This window comes from Caloenas nicobarica, chromosome 1, assembly GCF_036013445.1.
Source record: "Caloenas nicobarica isolate bCalNic1 chromosome 1, bCalNic1.hap1, whole genome shotgun sequence".
In the NCBI taxonomy this organism is placed as follows: Eukaryota; Metazoa; Chordata; class Aves; order Columbiformes; family Columbidae; genus Caloenas; species Caloenas nicobarica.
The window spans coordinates 93715721-93741828 of NC_088245.1; the positions used below are offsets into that span (position 1 = coordinate 93715721).

Genomic DNA, 26108 nt, shown 5'->3' on the forward strand with positions numbered 1-26108 from the left:
ACTTCCACACTTGGTGCCTTTCAGGCACGTGAGGTAACTGACACTTGTGACGTATGGAGCTGAGAAACTCTTGAAGAAAACGGGAAGTTGAGAACTGATCTGCACTTTCTGGCTTAGGCTCTTGTCTAAAATAGAACAGAAGGAAAACTGTTTTCTTCCATAGTGAGGACATCTCTAGTTTCAATATACAAAAAAACCCAAAAAACCAAACAATAAAAAACCAAAAACAAACAAACAAAACCACAAGCAAACAAACAAAATCCACAAAAAACCCCCACCAAACTTGTGACCTTAAAAGTGTGCTTAGTAAAACAGGCAAATCAGGATCAGCTTTATAAAAAAAAATGAAACTCCAAGGTATAAACGTAGTTTTGATTGCACTTGGGGATTAGAGTTTCAGGGGCACAATCAAATGAATAAAACATAGCCACTTGCATTTTTTGCATGTGTTTATTAAAAAGGAAGATGTGAATGACTGACTAGCCATTAAAGATATTAAACCTCCTAAAACATAGGCTTTGAATATAGCTTATATAGTAAGTTTGACACAAGCATCGGGGAGGGGGGAGGAGGAGGATGGGCAGGGAATACCCAACAGTAGTGCAAGAAAAGAAGGAAAAAAAAATGAAAGAAAAGCCGTATCAGTGTTAGATGCAGGAATCTCACTGTAGGCAGATTACACTGCTAACTCATTCCAGTGTTTTCCCTACACGCTGCCAAGGTGGGTCTAAAACAACACCAAGGATCACGTATTTACTTACTGTAGAATAAAAGTGTGCTGTGTAGACAGCAATGACTGGTATTCAGTTTTTTTTTACTACTTTAAAGTCGAAAGCTAAACACTTCCAAATATTGGTCTTAAAACCATTAAGACGAATCTTTTATTAAACTGAATGCCAACATTTCTAAGTCCCATAAACAGCTTTAGAAACCTCAAATCAGCTAGATTTGCTCTGTTGGCTCATCAGGAAATTATAATTATCAAAGGTAGATTTACTGCTAGAGTTAAAAAATGTGGCTGTCACTTTCTTTCCTACTTTCTTTGAGCCCAAGGATGGATCCAACCACATAATTCCCTTTTCCATTTATGTCCCTTTCAATGTAGTGTAGCCATGTGGGCACAGCCCAGGAGAAGATACAAAATGAAAATCCCGACCCTGAAACTCTGCTTGCTGCAGACCAAGGACATCAGGAAAAGCAATGCAAACCCACAAGGACCATGCTAAAATTCACAAAGCTTGCGAGAACCAGAGCCTGGAAAATACACTTGAAACATATTGCAAACATCAGACCCTACAGCTATTTTCAAATTGTAAAGAGAATGTAAGAAAGCACTAACATTTCCTTTTGTTTAATTAATTATATTTCTTTCCTCTTATTTAACATCATCCCAAAGAACCTAAATGATGCTCTTTCAGTTCTTTAATAAAAATTTATTGCATCCTAGCGTTTGTGAGCTATGTCTCTGATGTTTTTAGGAAAATACAAGAGACAGCCCAATAGTTGCAGCCCAGAAATGAACAGTTGTGCAGTGGCAGCATAACTAGAGAATGAAAAAATCTCAACTTTGTACACTATACTGGTTATAGTGTTTGTATTTTTAAGAAACATTAAATAATTATTTATGTTTAGAATCCTGTAACATCACTAAGGTAATATATATTGAGTTGAGTATTTATGGGATGCAGCCATGAATATCCAGATACGTGTGTGTGCAAACATATATGGATAGCTAGGGAGATGGAAAGAGGGAAGAAGATTTGCAAAAGAGAGGTTTGGCTGGAATTTTGTTACAGGTTCTAATCCATTTTATTTTGCTTTTAAAGCAGTGCTGGTTTTGCTGCTGGGGATAAGGAAGGTGAATCCATAAGGCATCTGAAGTTGCTCTGAATCTGAACAGTCACTGCTAGGTGAACAACAAATGAGAGTTTCTTCATTAAAAAATTTCATTCTTTCATGAAGAAACAGTCCATGGCATTTTCATGTTAAATCATCAGAGACGGGCATGATAGACTACTGTAGAATCTGCATTTTCTCCTTGGCACATCAGTTTGTCTTCTGACGAATCCAGTCATAAAGTGCTGTCACCTTAGTGTACACACCAGGACGATTGCGCCGAGCACATCCTTCACCCCAGCTCACAATGCCAGCAAGGTACCATCTATCTCCCTTTCCTGTGCAGGCCAAGGGACCTCCAGAATCTCCCTAAAATGAAGGGAGTTCAACCATTAGTTCATGTGCACACACATACACACACACACACACACACAGAGCGCTGAAACAGAAATTAGTTTACTTGAGGACAGTAAATACCTGCTCCTTTCTTTCTCAAATTACAATTTAACATTAGAATCTTATTTCTGGGTAGAATCTACCCAGCTAGATGTCAAATTTATTCAATTTATTTTAACTTATGGAAATAGCACACTAATATAAAGCAATGGCAAGAAGAATTTTTAAAAATTACTCATTGCTAATCACCCATTACAGGATTCATAAAACAACTGATTACAGGCCGAATAGGGAGATGAGAAGACAGGATGGAAAGTGGGAATTCTGCTACCATTTGCCTATAAATTATTCACAGGTTGAAGACAGAACTCTTAGACTGTGTATTAAATAGGAACAGAAAAACATCACACACCCCTAAACAACCTCCCCCAAAAAAACCCAAACCCAAAGAACAAACCAGGCATAACTAAGTATTATTGAGTTTCATAATCAATACTGTGTCTACATTCATAGAGGAAGAGGAATGAACAAAGACTAGGGAACGTGCAAATAAGAACTGGCTTCTCAAAGGGAACATGCAGGTCTGTACAGCAACTTAGAAAAGTAAAAATTTTCCCACGTAGTTCAGTTAACGGGATCAAGAAGTATTTGGGCTCACAAATGCTTTGTGTCCTTCATTGTGTTAACCCTGTATGCCTTCTGTGAACAGAACAGAACAGCCCAGTTCACAGAACTCCGAGCAGTTACGGATGCAGCCCAGCCCTGGAGTCATTCCTGGTGCATACAAGGCAGTCGGCAGCCTCCAAGCTGACCCTGGGCTTGGTTTGCTGCCCCCAGTTGGAGCTAAAACACGAAAGAGGCCAGAAGAAAGACACATACCAAGATAAGAGCAACAACTGAAAGCCTTCATCATCCAACCAAACAAAATTGCCTAGTGATAAGAAGCCAGAACAGTTCTTCCTCTCTCTCCCAGGCTGTTGTCATACTGGCAGTTTTGATAATCCAAAAGGCTGGTCTCAAAGTGACTTGAGAAAGGAGGCTGTACAGTCTGGCCAACTACACAGCCAGTTCTGAAATACCAAAGGGGCTGTATGCCAGTGAAGAGAGGAAGGATCTTGAAAAGAGGAACTGAAGCTAAAAAACATCCTCAAGTGATAAGAAAACAGAGTCTGAAAGAGGCTTTATTTCTCTCTCCAAGTATCACATCCTCTAAAGATGAAGGGTGTTTGGAAGTTTTGTGTAACCTGTGCAGTACATGCACAGCTTATGTGTCCATGAAGGAATGAAACAAATCAGGATGCCCACAAGTCTGCAATACTAGTAAAAGGGTTTCAGGTGTTGTGGGGATTCCCTGAGCTGCTGACATCATTCCTTTCTAGCACTGCATAGGTAATACACTAGTGACAGAAAAGAAATAGCAAAGATGCTACCCAGACTAAAAACTTAAAGGCCCAAAGGGCCAGCACATTGACCCAAACACAACATATTACATTGGAAAACAGATTGACCAGTATGGTATACAGCTAAATCAGTTAAAATGTCCATCTAAAAATTCAAGGGCGTTTCTTAAGCAATGGATTTTTTGGAGGAACATCAAACAACATGTTTTGCAAAACAGATCCAAGGTCTAAGATTATACACAAACTGCACATAAAGTTAACAAAAGTAATGATTCGATGAGTTAGAACTTAGATACTGTAGGAAGATTGTGCAAATAGTCTGTTGTGTGTAAAGAAGTCTGACCCATTAAGAGCAATGGTCTTGCAAAAATTGTCCTACTACATTAAAATAGTAAAATGTATATATTACACAAAAATTCTATCAGATTAGCACAGTCTAAAAATCAGTAACACATTTCTCTGCCTTTATACAGTAACTGGTATAATGACAATATTTGTAATTTTGAAAGTGGATATTACTCATAATAAGTTTAAAGTACACAACTAGTCTAACAACTGGGAAGGAGAAAGAAGGCAGAGTCAAGACAGCTGAAGCAGATCCAAAGAGCAGTTTCTGATTGTGTGTGTAAATGAACTAGGTCATATAATTTATGATAATACCATGATGTAATCAAAACTTGTAATTATACACATGAATGAACATATGAAACTAAAGGGCAGCATCATAACTGCATCTACCAGACTTAGCTTACCTTTGTCTTTGTATTTATTTGTATCTGTAACAATACATTACTCATCATACTATTAGAGCATTTTATTAATCCCACATTGAGACACCAAAAAAGGAAAAAAAAATCAGTATTAATAGAAAAATCTTAGATGACCCTGACTTTGCTCCCTTTATCCTTACATCTGTGTTCTTTTATAGGAAATGTAACTGTTGAAGAGGAAAAAGAATTCTTTACTACACATTTTACCCCTCGTCTTTGCAAAGCAACATTTCTCAAGAGACTCAGAGATTATCTATGCCAAATTTCCTTCCTTATTTTGGAAAGTCTTTAATTGTGATGTTAAATTAACCATACATCCAAGATATCTCAACTCTATTACTAAGAAAAAAAAAAAAAAGAAAAAAACCACCAGAAACAACCCAGAACTCTGAACAGTTTTCCAAAGAAAACAAATATTCCATTGAAGCTTTTCTACAAGTTCCAGATTACCTGGCATGCATCAACGCCACCATTAAGATTCCCAGCACACAGCATACGTGCAGTGATAAGATCATCATACAGCTTGTTGCAGACACTCCAGTTAATTATTCTCACTCGAGCTTCCTGCAGTGTTTTGGCAAGATGACCTAGGAAAAAAAAAGGTATTGGAGAGGTTATGTCAGTGGAGTTTTCTAATAGAGATACCACTTGTCAAAACAAAAGAGAATTGCTCCAAACTCAAAATCTACCCAGCTGATGACAGTTGTCCTCAGCTGTCTGTCCTCAGCTTTTGAAAGCTGTTGTCTATACTACCCTCTAGACATAGAGGTCCCCATGCACCACCTTTCCATTTCCTTAGTCTTTATCCTTATGAGCTTGTTCTGCCAGGAAATGGTAAAAGCACCATGCAAATTATTGACTAATTTTGAATGCCATTTCAAATTATGCCCAAAGCTTTTTGTTGTTATTTACACTATGGTTGTGCTCCAAACGTTGCCCAAGTCCTACTAAATGAGATTTCTACATTCTTTTCCATCCTCTCACTTCTAGAGAAGGAGCTAAGGAAAGAAGTTGAGAGGGGAAAAATATTTTTTTAAAATCAAGTCCATAAGTCACAAGCCATGATAAGAGCTTAATTCTCTACTATAGTATTGGCACAAGATGTCATGTTTTGGCCCAACAGTGAATACAATCTTTTCAATACCTGGACAATCAGAGGAAGTACTGGGTTTTGGTTTGTTTGCTCATTTGACTCTGAAAGTGGGTTGGGATGAAACAGGTAAGATAGAAAAATAAGCTTTTCTTCCATGTGCCATTATATCAACTTTTAAATACTACCTACATTATTTTGTTAAAAAGCAAGACATTGTAAGAAGGCATCAATTGTAAAGCCACTTGCACTCCATTAGGCTATTATGTTATTATCTAGATTTAAGTCTTCTTTTTTAAAAGGCATACTAAGAAAGCTAGAATTAGCATAGCATATGGCTTCTGATCAAACATTATGAAGCAGGTCTCTGCAATTGTGGGGACAACTACAATGCTGAGGAGCTATCTAAGCCCAGGTTTCAAAGCTGGCTCCTGTTTGACACTAAGACGGTGCCAAGATCCCATGGGTTTCCCCGCTGTCCCTCTCCAATTCTTTGGTTTTTTTTCCTGTCTCCCTATTGCACCGTGCTGGAATCAGGATGCACCAGGTCAGGCTTAGGTTGGATATTAGGAAAAAATTCATAAGGGAGAGGGTTGTCAGACACTGGAACAGGCTGCCCAGGGAAGTGGTTGAGTCACCATCCCTAGAGGTGTTTAAAAGACATATAGATGAGGCTCTCAGGGACATGGTTTAGTGCCGGAGTTAGGTTATGGTTGGACTTGGTGATCTTGAGGGTCTCTTCCAACCAAAATTATTCTATAATTCTATGATTCTAAGCTGCACAGGCAGAACCCTTCATGGGGCATACATTAAACTGGTTTTGGTCAAGACAGACAAAACAAAAAAACCTCCACAATATGGGGCTGTTCATGGCCCCATATTGTCAAACACAGTCTTAGAGACAAATTCTTTCCCTACAATGGTTGCAAGTCACCATTTTCTCTACCTGTAAGATTGTTTATGTCCTATTCACCAGATAAAATGAGCCATTGAGTATGAAAAGGAGCAGATTTTTGTAAATTTATGTTAATTTGCTTTTCAATGATCTGTGACACCTGAGTATGCGTATTGGCGCTTATCACCTGCCATCCAAGTAAATATTCAGAATTCACAGTCTGTAGCTAGGGGGATATTTTCCAGCTTTTTATAGACCTACTACAGGTATTTTCTCTTATGACTACAAATATTTTATTGTTAGAGTTTAAAATTAAGCCAAACTCGCAAGAAGTATATCCAGGAAATGAACATACTATTTTCTTTCATGGCTCCCCAGCCAGTTACATAGCAGATAGTTCCATAAACAAATACTCTAGAGGTGCTGGGTAAACAAACGGGCTGTACCAGCTCACTGAAGAACACAGGCGTCTCCATTTCCAACAGGGCAATGTCATAGTCTGAGGTAGATTGGTCATACTGTGGGTGAACAATAATCCTTTTGATAGATCTCACAGCTACATGGTTTCTCTTTTCATTAATAGCATGTAAGCCCATATATGCTTTCCATCCCGAAGGAACAGAGTATCTGTAAAAAGAATGTTTTTAGAACATCCCACTGGAAAGTAATAGAGTGTCTGTTCATTCCATTTTATCTACTTTTCTGTCTTTTATGAGGTTCATCAAAACACAATGTGAATGGAGTAGAATACCACTTAGGAAGATAGATGCGCTATAGTCTCTGTCTTCTAAAACATTAAGTAATGCTTTTACTTACAATTTTGAAAATAATTTCCCAGAGCTCTAAGACCAATTCTTTGACACACACCATGCTTTGGAAGACAGAAAAGTGTATTATTAAACTCTATTTCCTTTTTGCCACATGTAGGAGGTATGGTTTTCCAATTTACAGTACCTAAACCAAGTACTGATGAGTTTTACACTCCGCTTAACAATAAATATTCATTTTCTTGGGAGAAAAGGCCATAGCTTCTACTTAGCGAATCCCTCTCTTCTAAAAAAAATGGTGTCTACTTACATCTAACAAAACAGTGTGTTTTATCGTGCAGAATTCACTGGTGATGGAGGCAAAATAATTACTTCAGATACTTAGGACTTTTGAAGCCAGCAGAATACAATATTGAGGGTTCATGTACTGATATCATGTCAGAGTTATACCCTGAATCAACTTATCTAGACAAGGAATAGCTGCTGCAGACTTTTGAAAGCAACACTGTAAGGTTATTAAACTGTGAATAACCTGTAACAGGATAACTTCTTCATACCTCACAGAATCAGAATCCAGGAAGCAATGGGCAGCAGATATGAGCCACCTATTAGAAATAACAGATGCACCACATACATGGCCACGTGCTCCCATCTGTAAACTTGCTTGCCAAGGCCACTTTCCAGATCTTGCGTCCTCACCTCCAACAATTCTGTTTTTCTTAAGCTGGTGTCTTCCACAAGCTAACAGAAATATTTGGATCAAATAGTAACAAAAAACACAAGGTCGTTTCACTTTGGTGTGCTTAACACACAAACTTTTTTCCCTAGACCTCAAAGCTGTCAGGAAAAAAAAACCAAGTATTTTCTTACTGAGCAATTGGTAAAAAGGTAAGGGTACTTGCCTATTTTCATTTAATGGGCTGGTCAAGAATAAACCAATCATTGCCTATCCTTATGTCTTTCTAAAGAGGTTAGCAACTCAAAAAGACATTTAAGCACAATTCTAAGCTGGGTTTTATCCAAAAGTTCACTTGAATAAAATCTGATATCTTTTCCCTCCTAACATACACAGCTCCTTGGCTGTATTTCATTCAGCTCAAACAAGAACGAAGATCTACCAGCTTATCCTGGAAGTGTGCATTGCTTGAAATAAGTCACTATAGACAGAATGGATCAGCAGATTTAAAATGAGACAGTGCAAAATTCAAGATAGACATTTTCATACAAATGTTACCAGGACATTATTTTTTTATCAGTTCACATCTGTTTTAATGAGTTCTTAATCCAATAATACTTGACCATAGCACAAATTCCTAACTCAGTTTCCCAAGTCATTAGCTACGTTTTAAATAAATGTTACCACACCACAGTTCATTTCATCAGATCCATCTGCACAGTCTGTTTTCCCATCACACTCAGGATTTGGTTTGAGCAAGCATTTTCCATTGAGGCATCTGTATGCATAAGGGGAGCAACTTTTGTAGGCTGAAATAAGAGAGAGAAGATTGTGTCACATGTTTGGAGCCACGGTTTCAAATTATTAAAAAGACTTGCACGTTCAGCCTACTTGGTGAAAGTTGTTCAAAGCCACACATTTCAGCCTGCTTGAAGTCATAGTCTGTATTGGTGTAAACTGGTCTCTCTGCAAAGAGGGGACAGGGCATATGGCCAACTCTGATTAATGACCACACCAATTTCAGTCTCCACTTCAATGAGGAAAAAGACAGAAGAGCCTCCAACTGTCCTCACTCCCATTTTACTTAACTCTGAAATGAGCAAGTTGGTCTTGTCAGATCTGTTGTTGTACCTTCACCAGCACTACTGGCACTACACACTATAAATCTTCACAGCAGATAACACCTGGAAGTCAACTTGTTTGTTTTTAAGTGAACATTAAGAAAATTATGGAAAAACTTTATACCTCCTCTCCAATACATTTTTGGCTAAGCACTATCACAGTTTACTATGTGGGAATCCTGACGTATCTCAGCAATAGGCTTCTATTACTATCATTTTTATTATCAGTTGTTTACAGTGACATCTGAACAGTGTGAGGGATTTTTTTTTTTTTTTTTCAACAAATGAATACATACTCCTGGTTACCTCAAGGACCTAAGATTCACAACAAGGCAGAAATTATAAAGACAACACAGCAAGTCACCAGGGAGACATCAGTAGTACGAGCAATGTCCATAACAATGATGGATCTACAGTAAAGAGACCATGTATGTGGCAAAGGGCAAAAGTCTCAAAGCTGTTATGTCTCTCTACCTTACATTAATTGGTAGTGATCTGGCAGCAGCTGGGGAAAAAGTGCTCTTCTAATGGGATCACCAGCAAGCTGTGGCTAGGTCATCTACATAAAATCACTGTTATCTTGAATTTTGCTTCATTAAATTCTTGTCTAGACTCTCTCAAGAACTAGTCATACTCTGCATGTTTTGTTTTCACTGTTATGAAACTTACACTTTATGCTATGAAAAAATGCATTGGAATATTGTATTTATCCATTAAAATAAGTACATTCCTGCTTCTGCCTTCCATCATCTTCTGGAAAACAGCTAAAAATATACATACTTACCACAGTTGTTTTCATCACTGTCCTCCTCACAGCTGTCATCATCTTTACAAGTCTTATGCTGATGCTGACACTTCCCATCACCACATTTCAACTGTTCTGGATTACAACCTGAAAAAGAAAGGTCTGTAAATGTTTTATGATCCAAATAGCTGGCTAGCGGCCATGTGCTACTGTCCCTACCAGAGATCACCTTGATGTTACTGTGCCATCTCTGCCAGACATTAGTTTCCCTTGGTTTTGATAACCTCTAGTGACAGAGAGACCTGTCACATTACCTCACTTGTGTTATGCTCTCTGACCTTGGATTACTTTCTGTCACTCTTTCTGGCATCTCTTCATTGTTCCCTGTCTTCTTTGATGATCAGTGTCCATTTTGGATACAGTACTCTAGCTGAAGCCTTCCTACTGGTGACTGGGAAGATCTTTTCAAAACCCTGTCTTACACTTTAAAAACCCCGTCTTACACTTTAAAAACCCCAAACAAACAAACAAAAAACCAAACAACAACAAAAAAAAAACCAAACACAAAACACAAACAGAAAACTGTATAACTTGGTGACTCTCAAGCCAGCTTTTGAGCCATCTTTCAGCAATCAAAGTTCAGATCTTGTCTCTATTGAATGGAATATCATTTTCTTCATATACATTCTCCAGCTTGTCAGGATCATTTATAAATCCGTCCCTCTTTCTATTGTGTGGCACTTTTCCTATTTCATAAGCATCTTCTCTAATCCATCTTTTAGATCACTAACAAAAATTATGAGATGTCCCATAACAGATACTGGCAGAATGACAATAAAAATATCCTTCCATTTGTCAATGACTCATTTGCAATCATTCTCTGGAAACAGTTTCCTGTTCTTTTTTCTCACTGTTTTTCTTTTACTTACTGATAAGTTTATCACACAAGACAGTGTCAAAGCACAACTTCTCTATTTATCCTCTTACAGCAGAGAACTAAAACAAAATAAAAAACTTCAAGTTGGTTTTTAATACTTTTTTAACTGTTTACAAATAGTTTAGTTTGACCACTTGTCACTTAATATTTTTATGGAAGCTTAACTTGTAAAGATCAGAGTAAAATTTCCTTCACATTTTTTCTCTTCTCTCACTCTTTAAACAGATACATTACACAACCTCTTCTCCAGACTTTCAGATCTTCACCCACATCCTTCATGTGATCTTAAAGATAGCCATCAATATTGAGAGAGAATTTCATCCAGTCTCCAAACCTCTTAGAACAAACTCTTTACAGGAGAACACAAACAAGAGATAACTGCCCTACTACAATCTAATTCATCACTACCACCTGAATAGCCTTTTCAGCCTTCAGACTGATTGCTTGAAGGAATGCATGTTCTATCTGTACATCTAAGGACAAGCAAGAAAAATAAGAAATTATTGGCACCAGAAAGGCTGTCACAGTCTAAATGCATTTATGTAGGACTGTATCATGAAGAAACATTTAAATGGCTATTAAAAACTAAGGCTGGTGTAATTTATAAACTAAATTGAATGTTTAAAAAGGAAATGCTATCTTACTTGGTGTAATCTGCCAAAGACTTTAATCAAGTAGTCTGAGTTAAATGTATCTAATGTATCTGAGTTAAATCTACCTAAATAGACTTAGAAAATTAACATTCACTGCCTCACTCAAAGGGTTTAAAGTGAATCAGCACAGATACATAATTACTACTGATAGTGAACACCTCTTCAATTTGGTAAGATAATATATTTTATACAGGAACATCTAAGGAGAGAGAGGGGGAAAAATAAAAAAAGTCAGAACTAGGCATTCTCCTTAGTATTATAAATACAAATTTCCTGACATTAAGATGTTGTAGAAATTCAACTCTGTGCTTCTACACTTCATGTCTGATGTGAATAAGTGCTTCATCAAACACTTTTCAAATCTAGAAAATTCATTATGAAACAGCCTTTCACCAATAACTTCTTTCACTTCACTTAAACTAGCAATTAATATTGATGCTAAGGTGTTTCTTTGCAATAGATCAAAAATGTTTGTTCTCTTCCGCTTTTACAGATGTGCCAGCAAAAACAATCAAGCCCTACACACAGATGATCTGTGGCAAAAATTTCCTGTCTCTGCCCAGGTCAAGTGAAGTTAAACTTTTTCCCCTGTAGCACCATAGACAAATTAACAGCTTAATGAGATTAAAGACCAAACACATATGTCCCATGTTTGTTTAATCAAGTCCAATCTGGAGCCATTTAGTCCTCTTTACCGCCTTGCATGTGACACTGGGGGGAGAAAAGTACACATTAGTCAGTCAGCACTGGCTCAAAGCAAGAGTGTCTCTCTGTTCTCTTTGCTGTTGCTGAAGTCACTCTGCTGATGGCTGGCATTTGCTTTTCAGATCAACTCAGAGCAGAGACTGTGATTTTAATAATCGTGCTTTGGCAGGCTCCAAACAATAGCAAGAATCTAACCCGATGTAGGTGACTGCAGACACTAAAGATGTCGAAGAAAATTAATCTTTTTCTTTCCTCCCTCTTACTATTGCTACAAGCAAGGATGTCATAGAAGACCAGTTCTCTCAATACATTCTGCTCTCTGAGATAACCCTCCACAAATGCCCTTACTGTGTCAACTTGATACTGACACATCACAATACAGATACTTAAGACTGTGACTAAGGATTGATTATACAACTTCGAGCTTGCTGGCTCAGCACTAGAAACAGAGGACTCACAAAGTAGACACTTGTACACACAATAAAGACTGGGTGCTTTCTCTGTAGACAAAGGTGTTCGTAGGCTTTGACTTGTCTCCAAACCATTTTTGAGGCAGTAAATAGAGTAACCACAGGACACAGCAGAGTTTCTAACTTTTTCCAGCAGAAATAGACATGTACTGGTAGAAAAAGAAATCCCTGAAAATATCTGAGTCCTATAGAGTGACTGGTCACAACATCTGCCATTTATTTATATTGAAAGGCATGAAGCACAAATTTACACTAGAGATTTTAATCCATAAATACTATTAAGTGAGCAACAAACAGAACTACACTCAGTCAAGCAAGTCGAGGATCTGAAGAGGTTTCACAAACTGAACTGATCTTGAAATTATGGAGAACTTAGCTACCTAGATGTCAATTGGGAAAAAAAAAGTTGGTTGGCTTAAAGACAAAAAAAAAAAAAAGAGAGAATGTTTCTGGAAACTACTAAAGAGAAGGCATTTACAAAGAATATGCTGCAGACCTATCTTTTCTAAGAAATATCACAAGTAAACATATATATTTTCTGAAAATCCTTGTTCCCCGCTCCCCCAAAACAAAATATTGCTCCAGAAGTGCAGAGACTGCGGAGTCAGTAAACGTCTATAGAAAACCAGCCATATTTCTATAACACTTGCTAGCAAGGGATCCTCATTTGCCCTAAGTGAAAATTTAAATAGTTTGCCTAGACATGTAATCCAATCCAGAGCACATCAAGTTGTGATTTTAAAGAAAAGACCAACTATTCATAGTTAATTTGTATTGGCAGAAAAGTCATGCTTAGAGCCTCTCTGCCACACTATTTTCATGTTGCAGCTTGGTTATTTTAAGAGGCAAGAAAAATGCGAAATAATTATATTGACAGAAATTGGGAAATTTTACTTCCCATTTTACAGAAGTGTTGTTAAAAGTTAGAAAACAAGTACTAGCTACTGAAAGCATCTTTTATTTAATCTTGTACATCTATTTGTCCAATTAAATACATAATAACATTTTAAACATCTCTTGCAATTAGGTTAAGAAAAGAAGGCAGGTTGATTTGTATGTGGTTGGTCTGTCAAGTACGGTTTCTCAAAGTTTTCTTGTTAAAACTTAGAGCGCATGCTTATTCACTTACGATCAGTGTGACTGAAGGCTTTGTATTCAATATAAAACCCTCTGTGGGTGACTAGTTCATCGGAATGGAAGTTGATTGTGACAGAATAGCCATATTCTTTATTTCTGTTGTTTTCTGAAAGAGCTTTACAGTATCTAGTAAGACAAAAGTGAGAATAATTAATTTCTAACCAAACCGACCATTACCACCCAGCTGCCTCTCCTTTTCCTGAAGGGTACCAGTGCCAAAAATCTTTAAAGCAATACAATAAAGATCAGCTGGTTTATTAACATTAAAACAGCCCAACAGAGATATTAGAAAGCTTATTTACAAATGTCTTCCACTCCACAATTCTTCTGGGTCTAGCAGACTTTGAAAGAAAATACAGCAAGATGTCAATGTCAGAATCTACCTTATAAATCCAAACCACTTCTAAACATGCTTGATTTCAGACTTCCCATTTGGGTTTGCAGACCCCAAAAGCTACAAATCCAGTAATGGAGTCATACAGCCAAATCCAACAGCTGTTTCTGGTTTCAACACACCCCTTGCAAGAGACAAATCACTCTGAGTACTCTTTTGTCAGGTCTGGGTTTTTTCGGTTTTGTATTGTTTTGTTTTGTTTGTGGGTTTGTTTGCATTTTTTTAAACAGCACACATCGCAATTTGTCTTATTTACAGAAAACTATTACATCCACTAAAGAGTAAGTAGTATAGAAAATGAAACTTCAGATGATGCAAGCTCTTTACCCATGTCAAGACCATTGCCAGGAATTTACAGTTCAACTGCAACTGCGTATAATACTGCACTTTTCCATTGCTCTTAAGGGGAAAAAACACAATAGGTAAATGCCTAACACTGTAGAAAAAGCAGGAAGCCTAAATTAACATGGTGACAAATGTTCAGTACTGGGACAGGATTAAGGACATTATTTTGCCAAAATTCAGTGGAAGCATGCCAATTCTTGTTGAACTGTATCTTTGTGCACTGGAAGTGGTGAGATGTTTTTTCTTAAGTACAGGATGTTGTGCAGAACACCAAAGTGCAAATTAACATGTCAGAAAATAGTATATTTACTCACCTAACCCCATCAATTTCTAACCAGTCTTTATCACATTTACTGGATCCTGGAGACTTCTCTTGAATTTGTATTATGAGAATTTTTAATGAGAGTTTGTACCCAGGTGATGGTGCCTAAAAAAAAAAAAAAAAAAAAATCAAAGGATAAATATCGTGACACACACATCCACAAAATGAAAAGGCCCAGGCTTCTAAGATGGTAAATCTAATCTTGGTTTACTTATTATCAGGTTGAATAGACTGTATTTTTGATGATGCAAATGAGCACCTTTGAAGAACCAAAAAAATTTTGCTATTTTAAACGTGCTTAGAAGCCTTTTAAGACTCAACTTTAGCCAGACTGTGCCAGATAAAGAGGTATAAGCCTTCCTGCAGCCAGTAAAAGCACTATATCTGAAGTTCATGCTATGTTTGTACTGCCACATGTTCCTGTAGGTCAATAGGAGATTTAAGATATCTATGGTAGCTGGTCACTCAACTGCATTTGCTATGATCTCTCTGTTGTTGAAAGACTTTTTCTTCCCTTTCCTGCATACAAATGAGAGTTTTGTGCTACTATCTGCTAAAAATTTTCATTGAGCAGATGAGAGGTAGAGATTGTTACCAACTTGTTGACATGAGGAGCATCCCTTTCCAGGAAAAGTCAAAACAGTAGTGAAACGCTTAATGTAGCAACAGGTAAACACACCAGGAATTTGATGGAAATCATAGGCAGATTCTAAGTCCTTCCAAAGGGCTTGCTGGAAACCCAGAGCTGAATTTCTGTGTGAGAGAAGGTCCTGTTTCTGCAGAGCTCAGGGACATACAGTGTGGTCTCCATCATATGTGGCATGGTTTACATGACCATTTTTTCTTTCTGACATAGAAGCAAATCTCTGACTATTAGCAAAATTTACTGGTTGCTAGGAGTTGTCATCTTACCCATCACTTTCTTTCTGCCATTAATAATACTCAACCTTTTGGAAGCTGGCAGTGTTTCCCTCCCATAGCTGGCACTTGTACATAGGACAGAAAAGAAATGGGTGCCCGAGAAGAAGTCAGGTGCAGTGGTCTTAGTATGTTTTACCTTCATTTCACCCACATCAAAAGCCCTTTCTCCCAATTTTATGTCTGTATCACATAAAGCAAGGTCCATCACTACTTAGAAGAGTTCCCAGCACTTACTCTGATGATCCAGCTGCAGTCAATGTTTGGCGGGTAGTAACTTGGGTAATAAGGGGAACTCAGTGTCCCATTCCAGGAAATATAATGACCACCACACACTGGGAGAGAAATATATCAGCAAGGAACACAGTTATCTCAGCCAGGTTAAAGTGCAGAGCCTACTTCACTTAATAGAACCCTCCTCTATATACAGAGCTGGAAGGTGGGTTGTGATAGTATTAAACTCAGGTTTTGCCTGTATTAACAGAAAATCATGTAACTTCCACTTACCAATCACTCTGAATTTCTCTTACTTTTGGATCAAATTACAGTTAAGGATAAGCACAAAAAAATCCCTTACTGGAGTGTTTTTTAGAGATGTTCTTTTGTGGTAAGTGGAAGCAATTAAATGTGGACACAAGAGACCTCCCCCTTCCAATTTACTTCTGATCTTTCTGTAGACAGTTTCAAAAATTAAAAAGCAATTAGCCTCATCTAGTGAAAACTCTGATTAGTTTCATATAAACCAGAAAGTTTGTGTGTCATTTCTCAATCTGAAAATCTAAGCCCCATTGGAACAGTATCTTTAGAGATTTTATCTTATACCAAGAACTCTTCTAGAAATCCAGTCCTTAGTGCTTTTTTTCCCCTTCAGATAACATAGTAAATGCAAATATAAATATAACAGAAATTAGGACTATTTTGAAAATAGCAAAATTTTGTGGCAAAATCTGGGCTATATGTCATTTGTAGTGCCCATTTTCAGGACAATGAATCAATTCTAATTTGTAATGTGTGCAGGATGAGTATTTGCCTAAGCAGCATCCACAGAGACATAAACTGTAATGTGTTAGCTCTGAAGAAGTTTATCCACACGCTATCCTCTATGATTTGTTCCACAAGTTAAAAAATGATCACTTGCTTAATTGTCAAAATTCTTTCACTTGAACCTTACCAAACAACTGTGGCTAAACTTTCATTTGTGAAGCTCTTGTATCTCCTGTAAAATACTATGGTTTGTTATTCAAAATAATACTTCATTAATCACCCAGAACTCCTGCAAAATTCATAGTACTCCATAGGTTTGGAATATATTTCTTTGGTCTTGAATACACTTTTCTTATGCAGTTAACTACACTGAACAGTGCTTTCAAAAAAGGATCAAAGACGCATCAGAAGGTGTTTGCTCTTGTCTTCCACTTTCCTTATACATGCGTTCCCTGAGCCGAGGATAGATTGCCAAAACTGATACAAGTGCTGGTCTGCCACTGGGGCTATCTAGCATTGCTTAGATATACAGTGCCTGCACCACTACCTGGCTGGCAGCTCTGTTGCCATTGCTCAGTGTTACCAGTGTAGAAAGAGTAGTGTCTGGGAAAGATGGCTTGAGCAGTAATCAGGAAGGAAAAAAATGTCCCAGACCAAAGAATATTCTCTATTCTTTATGAATTTCTCAGACATATTTTTTTAAGTTGACCGGAATGCCAGTTCCCTGACTTAAATGCCAACATTCCCTCCGCCCAGATATGTTCAGGCAATATCAGCGTTTTCAGAAGCAACAAGAGGAATAAGTGTGTATGCATCAGATGGTTGTTTCTATTAATTACTTACCAATTTTAGGAACGGCTTGAAAGTGAGCTTTTAATATGTTGCTTTCTTCTCTTTGGTCTAGTGAGAAAGTAAGCAACATTACATTACTTGACGAAGTTAAACGTACAACAGGAGTAGTCCAGGCCCCAGGTCCACACCATCTGGAATATTACAAAACTTGCATTAAAAAAATTCCCACATTCTAGTTATCTTTGCTGAGAAACTGGGCAGAAGTAACACTGATCCGGTCATTTGTGTTTCAGAAGTATTCCCCTCACTACCACTTCCCTTTTGTTGTTCCACTCAATTGGTATTACACAAGATGCTAGAGTTTCCCAGCATTGAGGCTGAGTCACTCAGGGTGAACATCACAGGTATTCTTGCCTAACAGGTGCCCTGGAGTTTTCAGACCTGTAGAAACATAAAAAAGGTAGTGCCAGATGATTTCATTAGTTCAGTAGTGATAGTGGTACTGAGTAGTAGTGGGTAGCACTGAAAAGGCAACAATTGCCAGTGCAGCAGCATCATGTAGCATCTATGAAACACATAACAAGCCTAAAGCATTTCCAGTCTATTAACATTTAGCTTAATTTCATGTTACAAAAGCTGTCACACAAGATGTGGAGCCACATGCATGGCAACGATTTCTTCTCATTGTTCTTTTGTTTAAATAATGATGAGTTAGTTTCTATGCTGAAGCTTGAATACTTACTATCACTTGTAATTTGAGATGCTATTTCTTGCATCTGTAGATTCACTCTTGTATTTCTTCTATTTTGAAATCCACAGTATATTTTGGATTTCTTTTTATTAATTTTACAAATACACATGTGAACATTTTCTAACATATTTTTCTTTGTCTACGCACAACAAATTAAAACAATTAAGATCAGACCTCACAGTAAGAGAGTATTTCTGTCACACCCTTACATCAAGTTCTTCAACTTGTCACTGAGATCCAAAGTCGCAGCATTAAAATCAAATTTTTAACCTTAAACTGAAAGTAGTACTCTTCTGCTTTTAGCAAGCTATTCCCTGCTCCCATTTAATGTGAGATACTAGACAACAGATCTCTGGTTTGCTTCTCTTTTGCAGACATTATTAAATCCTTTTTATCATAATACCTGTCAAATCCTTTATAAAAATCAACAGTTTGAGCCCCCTCCCCACTGCTACATGGAAATCTTTCAGCATCTTGATCTTCTACCCATTTGACAGCCTGGCTTATCTTCTAGCTGTACCATTTGTCACAGTATCATCAGAAAGGCAAGGCAAGCACATATGAGAAGAGTCATCCACATGTGATGTCTACTTTTATAGTACATCTCGCAATCTCTGCTCACTCACTCCTCGGTATTTGTCACCGAATAGCTGTACTACTGCAGTTTACAGAAACTGATGAGAATCTTTTTAGTCATAGTGTGTGATCCTAGAACTGGATATCAAGGAATAATGGCTATAGTACAATATTTCCTGGCTCTCATGGTTATGGGATATGCTGTAATTAGTTCTACTGCATCTGTCCTAAGTATGTGACTAGCTGCTTTAACTTAAATAGAAAACTAATAAGCATATGCAAAACCACACATTTCCTAGGCTAGCAATGAAAATAACCAAAAAAGTTGATTTTTTTCAGGTACCATAGGGCTTTTAACAGCATTTCAACCAGCAAATACGGTTCTAATTCTTTGATAGACAGATGTCAATGCACATTCTTGAACTTTCTGTCTTACAGCTTACTGCATCGATGTTCTCTGAACACATTACATCATACACCTGTATTGGTTTTGCTAGCTTCCACGTGCTTTCATGCACACGCCTGGCTACACTTCTGGTTCCTAAAAAGCTGAGGCATTGCTAATTATGCACGATGGAGTAATGGTCCCAGCAATAAGCGATAGTCAGCAACAGAGCAGATGCAGCCCAGCATCAGGAATGGGATTCTTCATGCTATGCTACAATCTAACTCTTCACAAACACCCCGTCCTCTCTCCGTGCCTGCCTTTCTGACAGTCTACCAACAATGGCAAGCTCTTGTACCTTGTTGCATAAGAAGAGAGACAGAAGTCTGTTAATAGGGCTGAAGAGGACTACCTACTCGTTTAAAGTTGAAGCACTACTAGGTAAGCGCATTTCAGACACTGCTAACAGAATCTGCCCGCTCATCTAGCCTTTTCTTAAAAGTTCTTAAAAAAATCCCCCCTTGAAAGCATCCATCCTCATATTCTAAAACGTATTTATTTTGTTAAAAAGACAGGTTCGTGGTGAATAACATGTCCATACATGAAATTTGACTCTGAAAAGTGGAAGCAGTGTGGTCACCGATGGTTGCAAGATCATCTGATCTTGCTTATGCAAATGAACTTCACAGTGACTCTGAGGATGTAGCCTTCCATAGGCACAACACTCCTGTTACAAACAGGGATTTGCCTGGGCTGCTGTAAAACATCTGTTTTCTAGAAGTAACAGAATATAATACTTAAAAAAAGAAAATTAAGTCCGTAACTGTTTGAGTTGTGACAGTAACTGCAGGAAATCGAAACCAGTAAAAATTAGTCATAATGTAGAAAAAACCCACAGGGATTCATAATTCATTGAGGGCGGGGAGGGCGGAAATAACATAGAAGATCTTTTTATAGCCTTATACAAGATTTTTAATTAAGTCGTATCCAGAGTCTCTACATTTTGGAAGCCTGTTTGATATAGTTTTGATATCATCACAGTTTCAGAGAGTCTCTGTACGGCTCAATAAAACATCTTTGTTCTGTACTATCATACCTTGTAATGATCTTGTTCTGCAGAGGAAGAAGGAAATCATATGCTGATAAGTGGTGTGATGCACAGCTCTCTGGAGTGACACCATGGAACGTGATAACTACCAGTCTCACCACATAGTTGGAAGGAACTCGCAGCCTCCATTGATAAAAAGACTTTTTGGGATTCATCAGAGTTAGGGTCCTGTTGTTACCTGGCTTGGCATACAGGTCAAAGGATACTGCTGTACAAAAGAAGCTAGATCAGTGGCTAGAAAAAAAGAACTTGTGTATCTGAAATATAGTAAAAGTTATGGGTAAAATTTCAGAAGAGCTGGCAACCATCACCTACCTGCACTTCTTGACTCCTCTGATCTCCTCTTCCCTTACTTTTACAATTCTATTCCCTTTTCCCTAGCAGGTTGCATCACCTTCTCCCCCTGCTCTGGCCAAGAACGCATAACACCATCGGCTCATCATACACTCAGCAAGCAGGAGGGGACTGAGCTGAGGCTGCTACCACCTCTGGTTGAAACCTACCAACTCCTTTGTCATTTTCTCTTCACCCCCTCTATGCAATGAGAACACTAAGAAGATGAAGCCAGCCTTGAGGTGTGCTTGATATGGAGGAAACAGCCAAAGGGAATTAGAGCTCTACAGTATTTGACTGAGCAATAACTATGAATAACCAAAATTATCTAGTCACAAGGCAAATAAATTATGTATAATTTTATATAGTAACTTTCTAAAAGATGCCAAGAAAAGGAGCCACAGCTCATTGCAATTCAGTGAGAACTGTTAAATTTCAACTGTTTTAGTAAGAACATCAGAATAAAACCTGTAAGGTATTTCAATCTCAGCCTTTATGTGAAGCAAGGCCAGGGAGGTCATAGAATCATAGAATCATTTTGGTTGGAAGGGACCCTCAAGATCATTGAATCCAAGCATAACCTAACACCATCACTAAACCACTAAGTACATCATCTACATGTCTTTTAAACACCTCCAGGGATGGTGACTCCACCACTTCCCTGGGCAGACTTTTCCAAGCGCTTCACAACCCATTCCATGAAAAAATTTTTCCTATGTATCCGAACTAAACCTCCCCTGATGCAACTTGAGGCCACTTCCCCTTGTCCTAACACTTGTTACTTAGGAGAAGAGACCAACCCCCTCCATGCTACAACCTCCTTTCAGGTAGTTGCAGAGAGCGATCAGGTCTCCCCTCAGCCTCCTTTTCTCCAGGCTAAACAGCCCCAGTTCTCTCAGCTGCTTCTCATCAGACTTGTGCTCCAGACCCCTCACCAGCTTCGTCGCCCTTCTCTGAACTCTCTCCAGCACCTCAATGTCTGTCTTGTAGTGAGGGGCCCAAAACTGAACACAATATTTGAGGTGCGGCCTCACCAGCACCAAGTACCCTAGTCTGGTTTTGGTCTTAGGTCCTACAGATATAAGAATAACTGTGAAACTGCCATTTTCATATTACAGGATTTCTTCCCAAAAGTGATATTAGTTGGGATTGAGGAATAATTACCTGATTTTAGCATCACATCATATTCTGTGGAATCTGAAACTGAAATTTAATAATTATCAGCTACACAAGCCAAAGACATAAACTGGAGAAAGAAAAATAATCCAAGTAGGTATTAAATGACAGGTACATTGTTACCAAAAAGCTCCATTGTAACAAGATCAAAATCTTCCTCCCCAGAAGAACTGAATGCATGAGCTGCTTGTTTACTACTGATTTCCTTTTGTATCACTGGAGTTAATTTTTTAAGAGAAGTAACCATATCTTGTGGTGCCCAGAACATATCCCAGTAGTAAGCTCTAAGTCCAGTCTCTGCTTCACTGTGGAGGGAAAAAAAATGCATCATAAATACACTCTAATTAGTGTTTTGGACATGCTTTCCACTGGTCTACGTTTTTGGTTGCGTTTGAGCACATTGTCAAAAAGCTCTCTTGTTTAACAACTGCATTTCTATACAGTAGAAATACTTAAAAAATATGTTGCTTAAAAAGCAGCACACTGAGGCTGAAAACTATACCTCACAGAAAATCCTTTCAATAGTTTTTACAGAATTGGATGTTTCTAGCCCTGCTGCCAAATTATTACATACACTTTTAAGACCATATTACAGTTCTAGATAGATTTCCCTTAATATTTCAGTTGAGTCTCACACCATAAGACAATATAATTTTATGCTCATACATTGATACAATATTTCACACAATTCTTGTTAAAATAAATAACATGTGTGTCTGCATATACTAAGTATTGCTTAACTGATTCAATAAGACAGTCAATCACACTCTTTCTTTCAAAATTGCCTATGGACTGACTTTTCGGAAATTTTCAAAGTCTATCAGGATAGTAATCACCATCAGCTCAGTGTATTTACATTTCTCACCAGGAGCTTAAGTGAAGTGCTCTGCCCAAAATTATACCTTTAGGTTTTGTTTTGAGAAGTTAAAATGGAACTTCATTTAAATAGACAAAACCAAAATAAGATTCTGCAAGTGGCAGAGAAAAAACCCTGCTGAACTGTGATTTCAAAAATCAAAAGTAGGTTAACAGACTACAAGGCAATCCATAAACCAAGACACGATTATTCAGACCACATTTTTCTCACCGATTCTACAGGGTAAGACAGAAATCACAACATCAGTTTAACTCTTAGCTCACATACTTCAATGCATTTCTGCATTTTTCACTCCCTGTTGTAGAGATCTGCATATTCTTCCAGATGACTGATTTAAAATGCACAAAAAAAGACAAACACAGTTGAATATCTCAAATCTATACCACATGCGCTGCAACAGAACGTACCTGAAAGCAGCCACTACAGACTTCAAGTAGTATTTTCCCAAGAAGGAAGACTCATATGATTCTGCAAGCTGACAATTAGATAATGGCAAACAAATTGTAAAAATTTTTACATTTTAGTGTCAATATCATCTCTTATGCTAGAAAGTATTTGTCTTACTTCTTCCTTTCCCCTTTCTCACCCCCTCCCATATTACATGCACTATCCATCATTAAATAAGGATCAAAAATTTACATTCATTTCCACTAAAAAAAAATTACTTTTAAGTCACATCACATTTCAAGACTGTTGAGATAATTCTTGATAATTAGCCATGGAAAAGAAATCTTTATTGAATATATTTATATTTTTGGTTTGGTCTTTAAATTTCCAGTATGCAATCTGGACATAAACATCTCCTATTGACTGTGCACAAAGCAGCTTTGAAACACTAGATTAGCTCTTTTGGGAAATACAGTCTAACAGAGAACTGCTTTGTGTTTAAGACTGCTGTTCACATGTACCCAGGAAACTATTGATCTCACAAACAGGAACTCACAGAAGAAGTGCAAGAAAACAAGCATTGTTGTTGGGAATAAGGGAAAACAAAACAAAACAGAAAGTCAAGCATCGAATATGAGCTATAGCTTAAAAAAAAAAACAAAGATAAAAATGTAGCAAGGAAGAGTGTTTGAGTAAAGTAAAACAAAATAAAAAATGAGCTCCTAATTCCTTTAAGAAAAATAATCTCTCCATAACCTTGAAATCCCCAGGTTTTATTACCTAGGAAATGTTGGCCTTACCATGAGACACACAGCCCCAACCATTTAAATACATTCCTAAAGGTGTACACCACCAAGGCACTTGCTAACTTTTACTATTTTGAAGAAAAAAACTGTGTGACTAACTGAGCTCTTCTCCTTATTCTCAATCTGATTCTGTAATAAATATTTTAAAATTACTGCTAAACTTATCTTGGAACTTACATAATTTTGGATTGCTTCTGCTTGTAGGAGGAATTTCTGTGACTTTGGATCATTGAGGTCATTTGTGTAAGTCAAATTAGGAATTTCTACACTTCCACCAATATAAATAAAGGAGAAAGCTGGAGCTGAGGGGGAAAAAAAAAAAAAAAGATAAACAATTTAGCAGACCTAATAACATTATGGAAAAACTTCTAGAACAAGAGGCTTGCAGAAATGTGTATTTGTCCTTGGCGTTGGTACGCATTAGTTCTTAAGAGAAACACACAATAATAGCCATAGTGCTGAGTCAGTCCCATTGATCAAATAAAATCAAAGGAGAGGGATGAAGTACAAATTCAGATAGGTATTTGTACTAGCAAGATTTGATTGTTAAAATTCCATTTTTTTGCAGCGCTATCCTTCTGGAGAGACGATTTTAAAGGCAATAAATTGAGATCTAGGAAGGAGTGTACAGAAGTTAGGTACCAATTCTGTTTTGAAAAAGTGAATAGAAGATGAACAGTTAATTCCTATAAATTCTTGGGAAAGATGACAGTTGTAATAAGCACAAGCAGAGACAAAAAAAGTTAGAAATAAAATATATACCTTCTTTATTCTTGTGCAACTATCAACTGCTATTTGTTATTCATTTTGTTGCCTTAGCAAAGACATTAGGGAGAAAGGAAAGTCTCCTTTATACATGCAATACGCACTCATCTGCGTAGTGCCAAGCCTTTCATACTAATCATTCACACAGTGCAAAATACCTATCCCATCCAGACCACATTGGGGAGTAACACTTACAGAATGAATAGTGCAGGACTAGCACAGTTACTGTAACTATTAAAGAAACTATAGGCAATAGTCCTAGAAGCCATCGTCTCCAGAAACACAACCTCCTCCATTTGAAGAAATGGTAGTTCTGACACAAGCCTTCTCGGTAGGACAGGCAGTAGTGAATGTGTGGACTTTCCTAGAGAAAGACATAGGAAGGCATCAATTGGTAAGAAAACAAAAGAAGAGCTATTGTGCCATATTTTAGTATATTTGTCCTTTCAGTTTTTAGAGATGTTTAAATTGAGACAATATCTCCCATGTTATCAGATACGTCACACACGAAATCCACATATTTCTCATCTGCTTGTTTGTGGCATGCATTTCAAGCTATGCAAGTGCAGGGAAAAATTATCACTTTGATCAGGAGCAGTTTGCATATGAAAAGCAGAGGTCAATGCACACCAGAGTGGGCAGAAAGACCATTTGCTGTGCTCTTGCTGTAAAGCTGAGCTGGTGTCTCTTACCTGCCCTGCAGTCTGCTCGGAGTGGTGTGGAGCTGGTATGCTGTACACAGAAACCTGGCTGGAGGGGAAAGCCCGTATCATGACGACTTGACAAACACCTTCTCACAAACCTAATAACAGAGTCCCAAATTAATCTTATTTCTTAAACCTAACCCAGAATAGCGTAACTGCTCTCCCTGCCATGCACACCAGGCTTCTCTCATTTCACCTTTGCCATGCTGCTGGAAGCTGGAGCCAGCCCATCTGCAACCAAAGGAGGTGGAGAGGAAAAGCTGACATCGCTGTAACTCTTTGCTTCCCTGATGGCTAAGGAGGATATGGAGCCCATCATCTGAAAACAGATCAGCTACCCACTTCTTTCAGAAACACAAGAACAGGAAATAATTTATCACACAAAGCTAAGGACATGCAAGCAATCTACAGGTTAAAAAGTCCCAGAGCAAGCTAGATGAGGCAACTTCTAATGAACACCTGCTGGAATCTACAGAAATATTTGTGAGAGGAAATGCACAATTCCACAGAACACCTGAATTTTCCAGCCTTGAGCCAATAACACAGAACAAATATTAATTGCAAAGCAATTAATATTCACATTTCCTGTTTGGAATTAAAATCAGTTTTAAGACAGCAAGCCAACAAGTGTGCGTATTCTGCATGTGAAATAAGGAAATCAAGGATGTGTGTGCAAAAATAAGAGAGAGAGACAGAGCGCAGCTGAACAAGGAACAAAACCTGGAAAAACAAGACAGGCCCAAGAAACTTCAGCTCCAGAAACAAAAAGGGAACAAACAAACCCCAACATCACTCACACAGAGACCATAAAAGTGATTAACTGGAAGGCAATCCTCACCGCTCAGGAATGCAAACTACAACTGCAGACAGGCTGCTTTGTTCAAGTC

The 26108-nt window shown here is 37.8% G+C and overlaps 1 protein-coding gene across 1 annotated transcript; it reads right to left on the reverse strand.

Moving 5' to 3' along the window:
- Nucleotides 1-2046: 2046 nt before the first annotated feature.
- LOC135994977 (suppressor of tumorigenicity 14 protein-like) lies at nucleotides 2047-25290 on the reverse strand. The gene is made up of 17 exons (XM_065645936.1): nucleotides 25210-25290; nucleotides 24713-24881; nucleotides 23930-24054; nucleotides 22967-23034; nucleotides 21806-21987; nucleotides 21671-21709; nucleotides 20162-20381; nucleotides 17405-17544; nucleotides 15815-15912; nucleotides 14652-14764; nucleotides 13591-13724; nucleotides 9736-9843; nucleotides 8520-8639; nucleotides 7712-7895; nucleotides 6743-7014; nucleotides 4853-4989; nucleotides 2047-2205 (listed from the first exon to the last, which is right to left on the reverse strand). The coding sequence occupies exons 1-17, from the start codon at nucleotides 25288-25290 to the stop codon at nucleotides 2047-2049; spliced, it is 2349 nt and encodes a 782-aa protein (XP_065502008.1).
- Nucleotides 25291-26108: the final 818 nt, after the last annotated feature.

Bases quoted from the DNA above. Each gene is read 5' to 3' on its own strand.
- LOC135994977 (XM_065645936.1), bottom strand. From the start codon at position 25,290: ATGATACGGGCTTTCCCCTCCAGCCAGGTTTCTGTGTACAGCATACCA. The intron at 15,913-17,404 runs GTAAGTAATTAA...TTTCTCTCCCAG, and splicing joins TCAAGCCGTTCCTAAAATTG to TGTGTGGTGGTCATTATATT. The intron at 4,990-6,742 runs GTATGTTCATTT...TTTTTTTCCTAG, and splicing joins GGGAGCCATGAAAGAAAATA to GTCATCTTGCCAAAACACTG.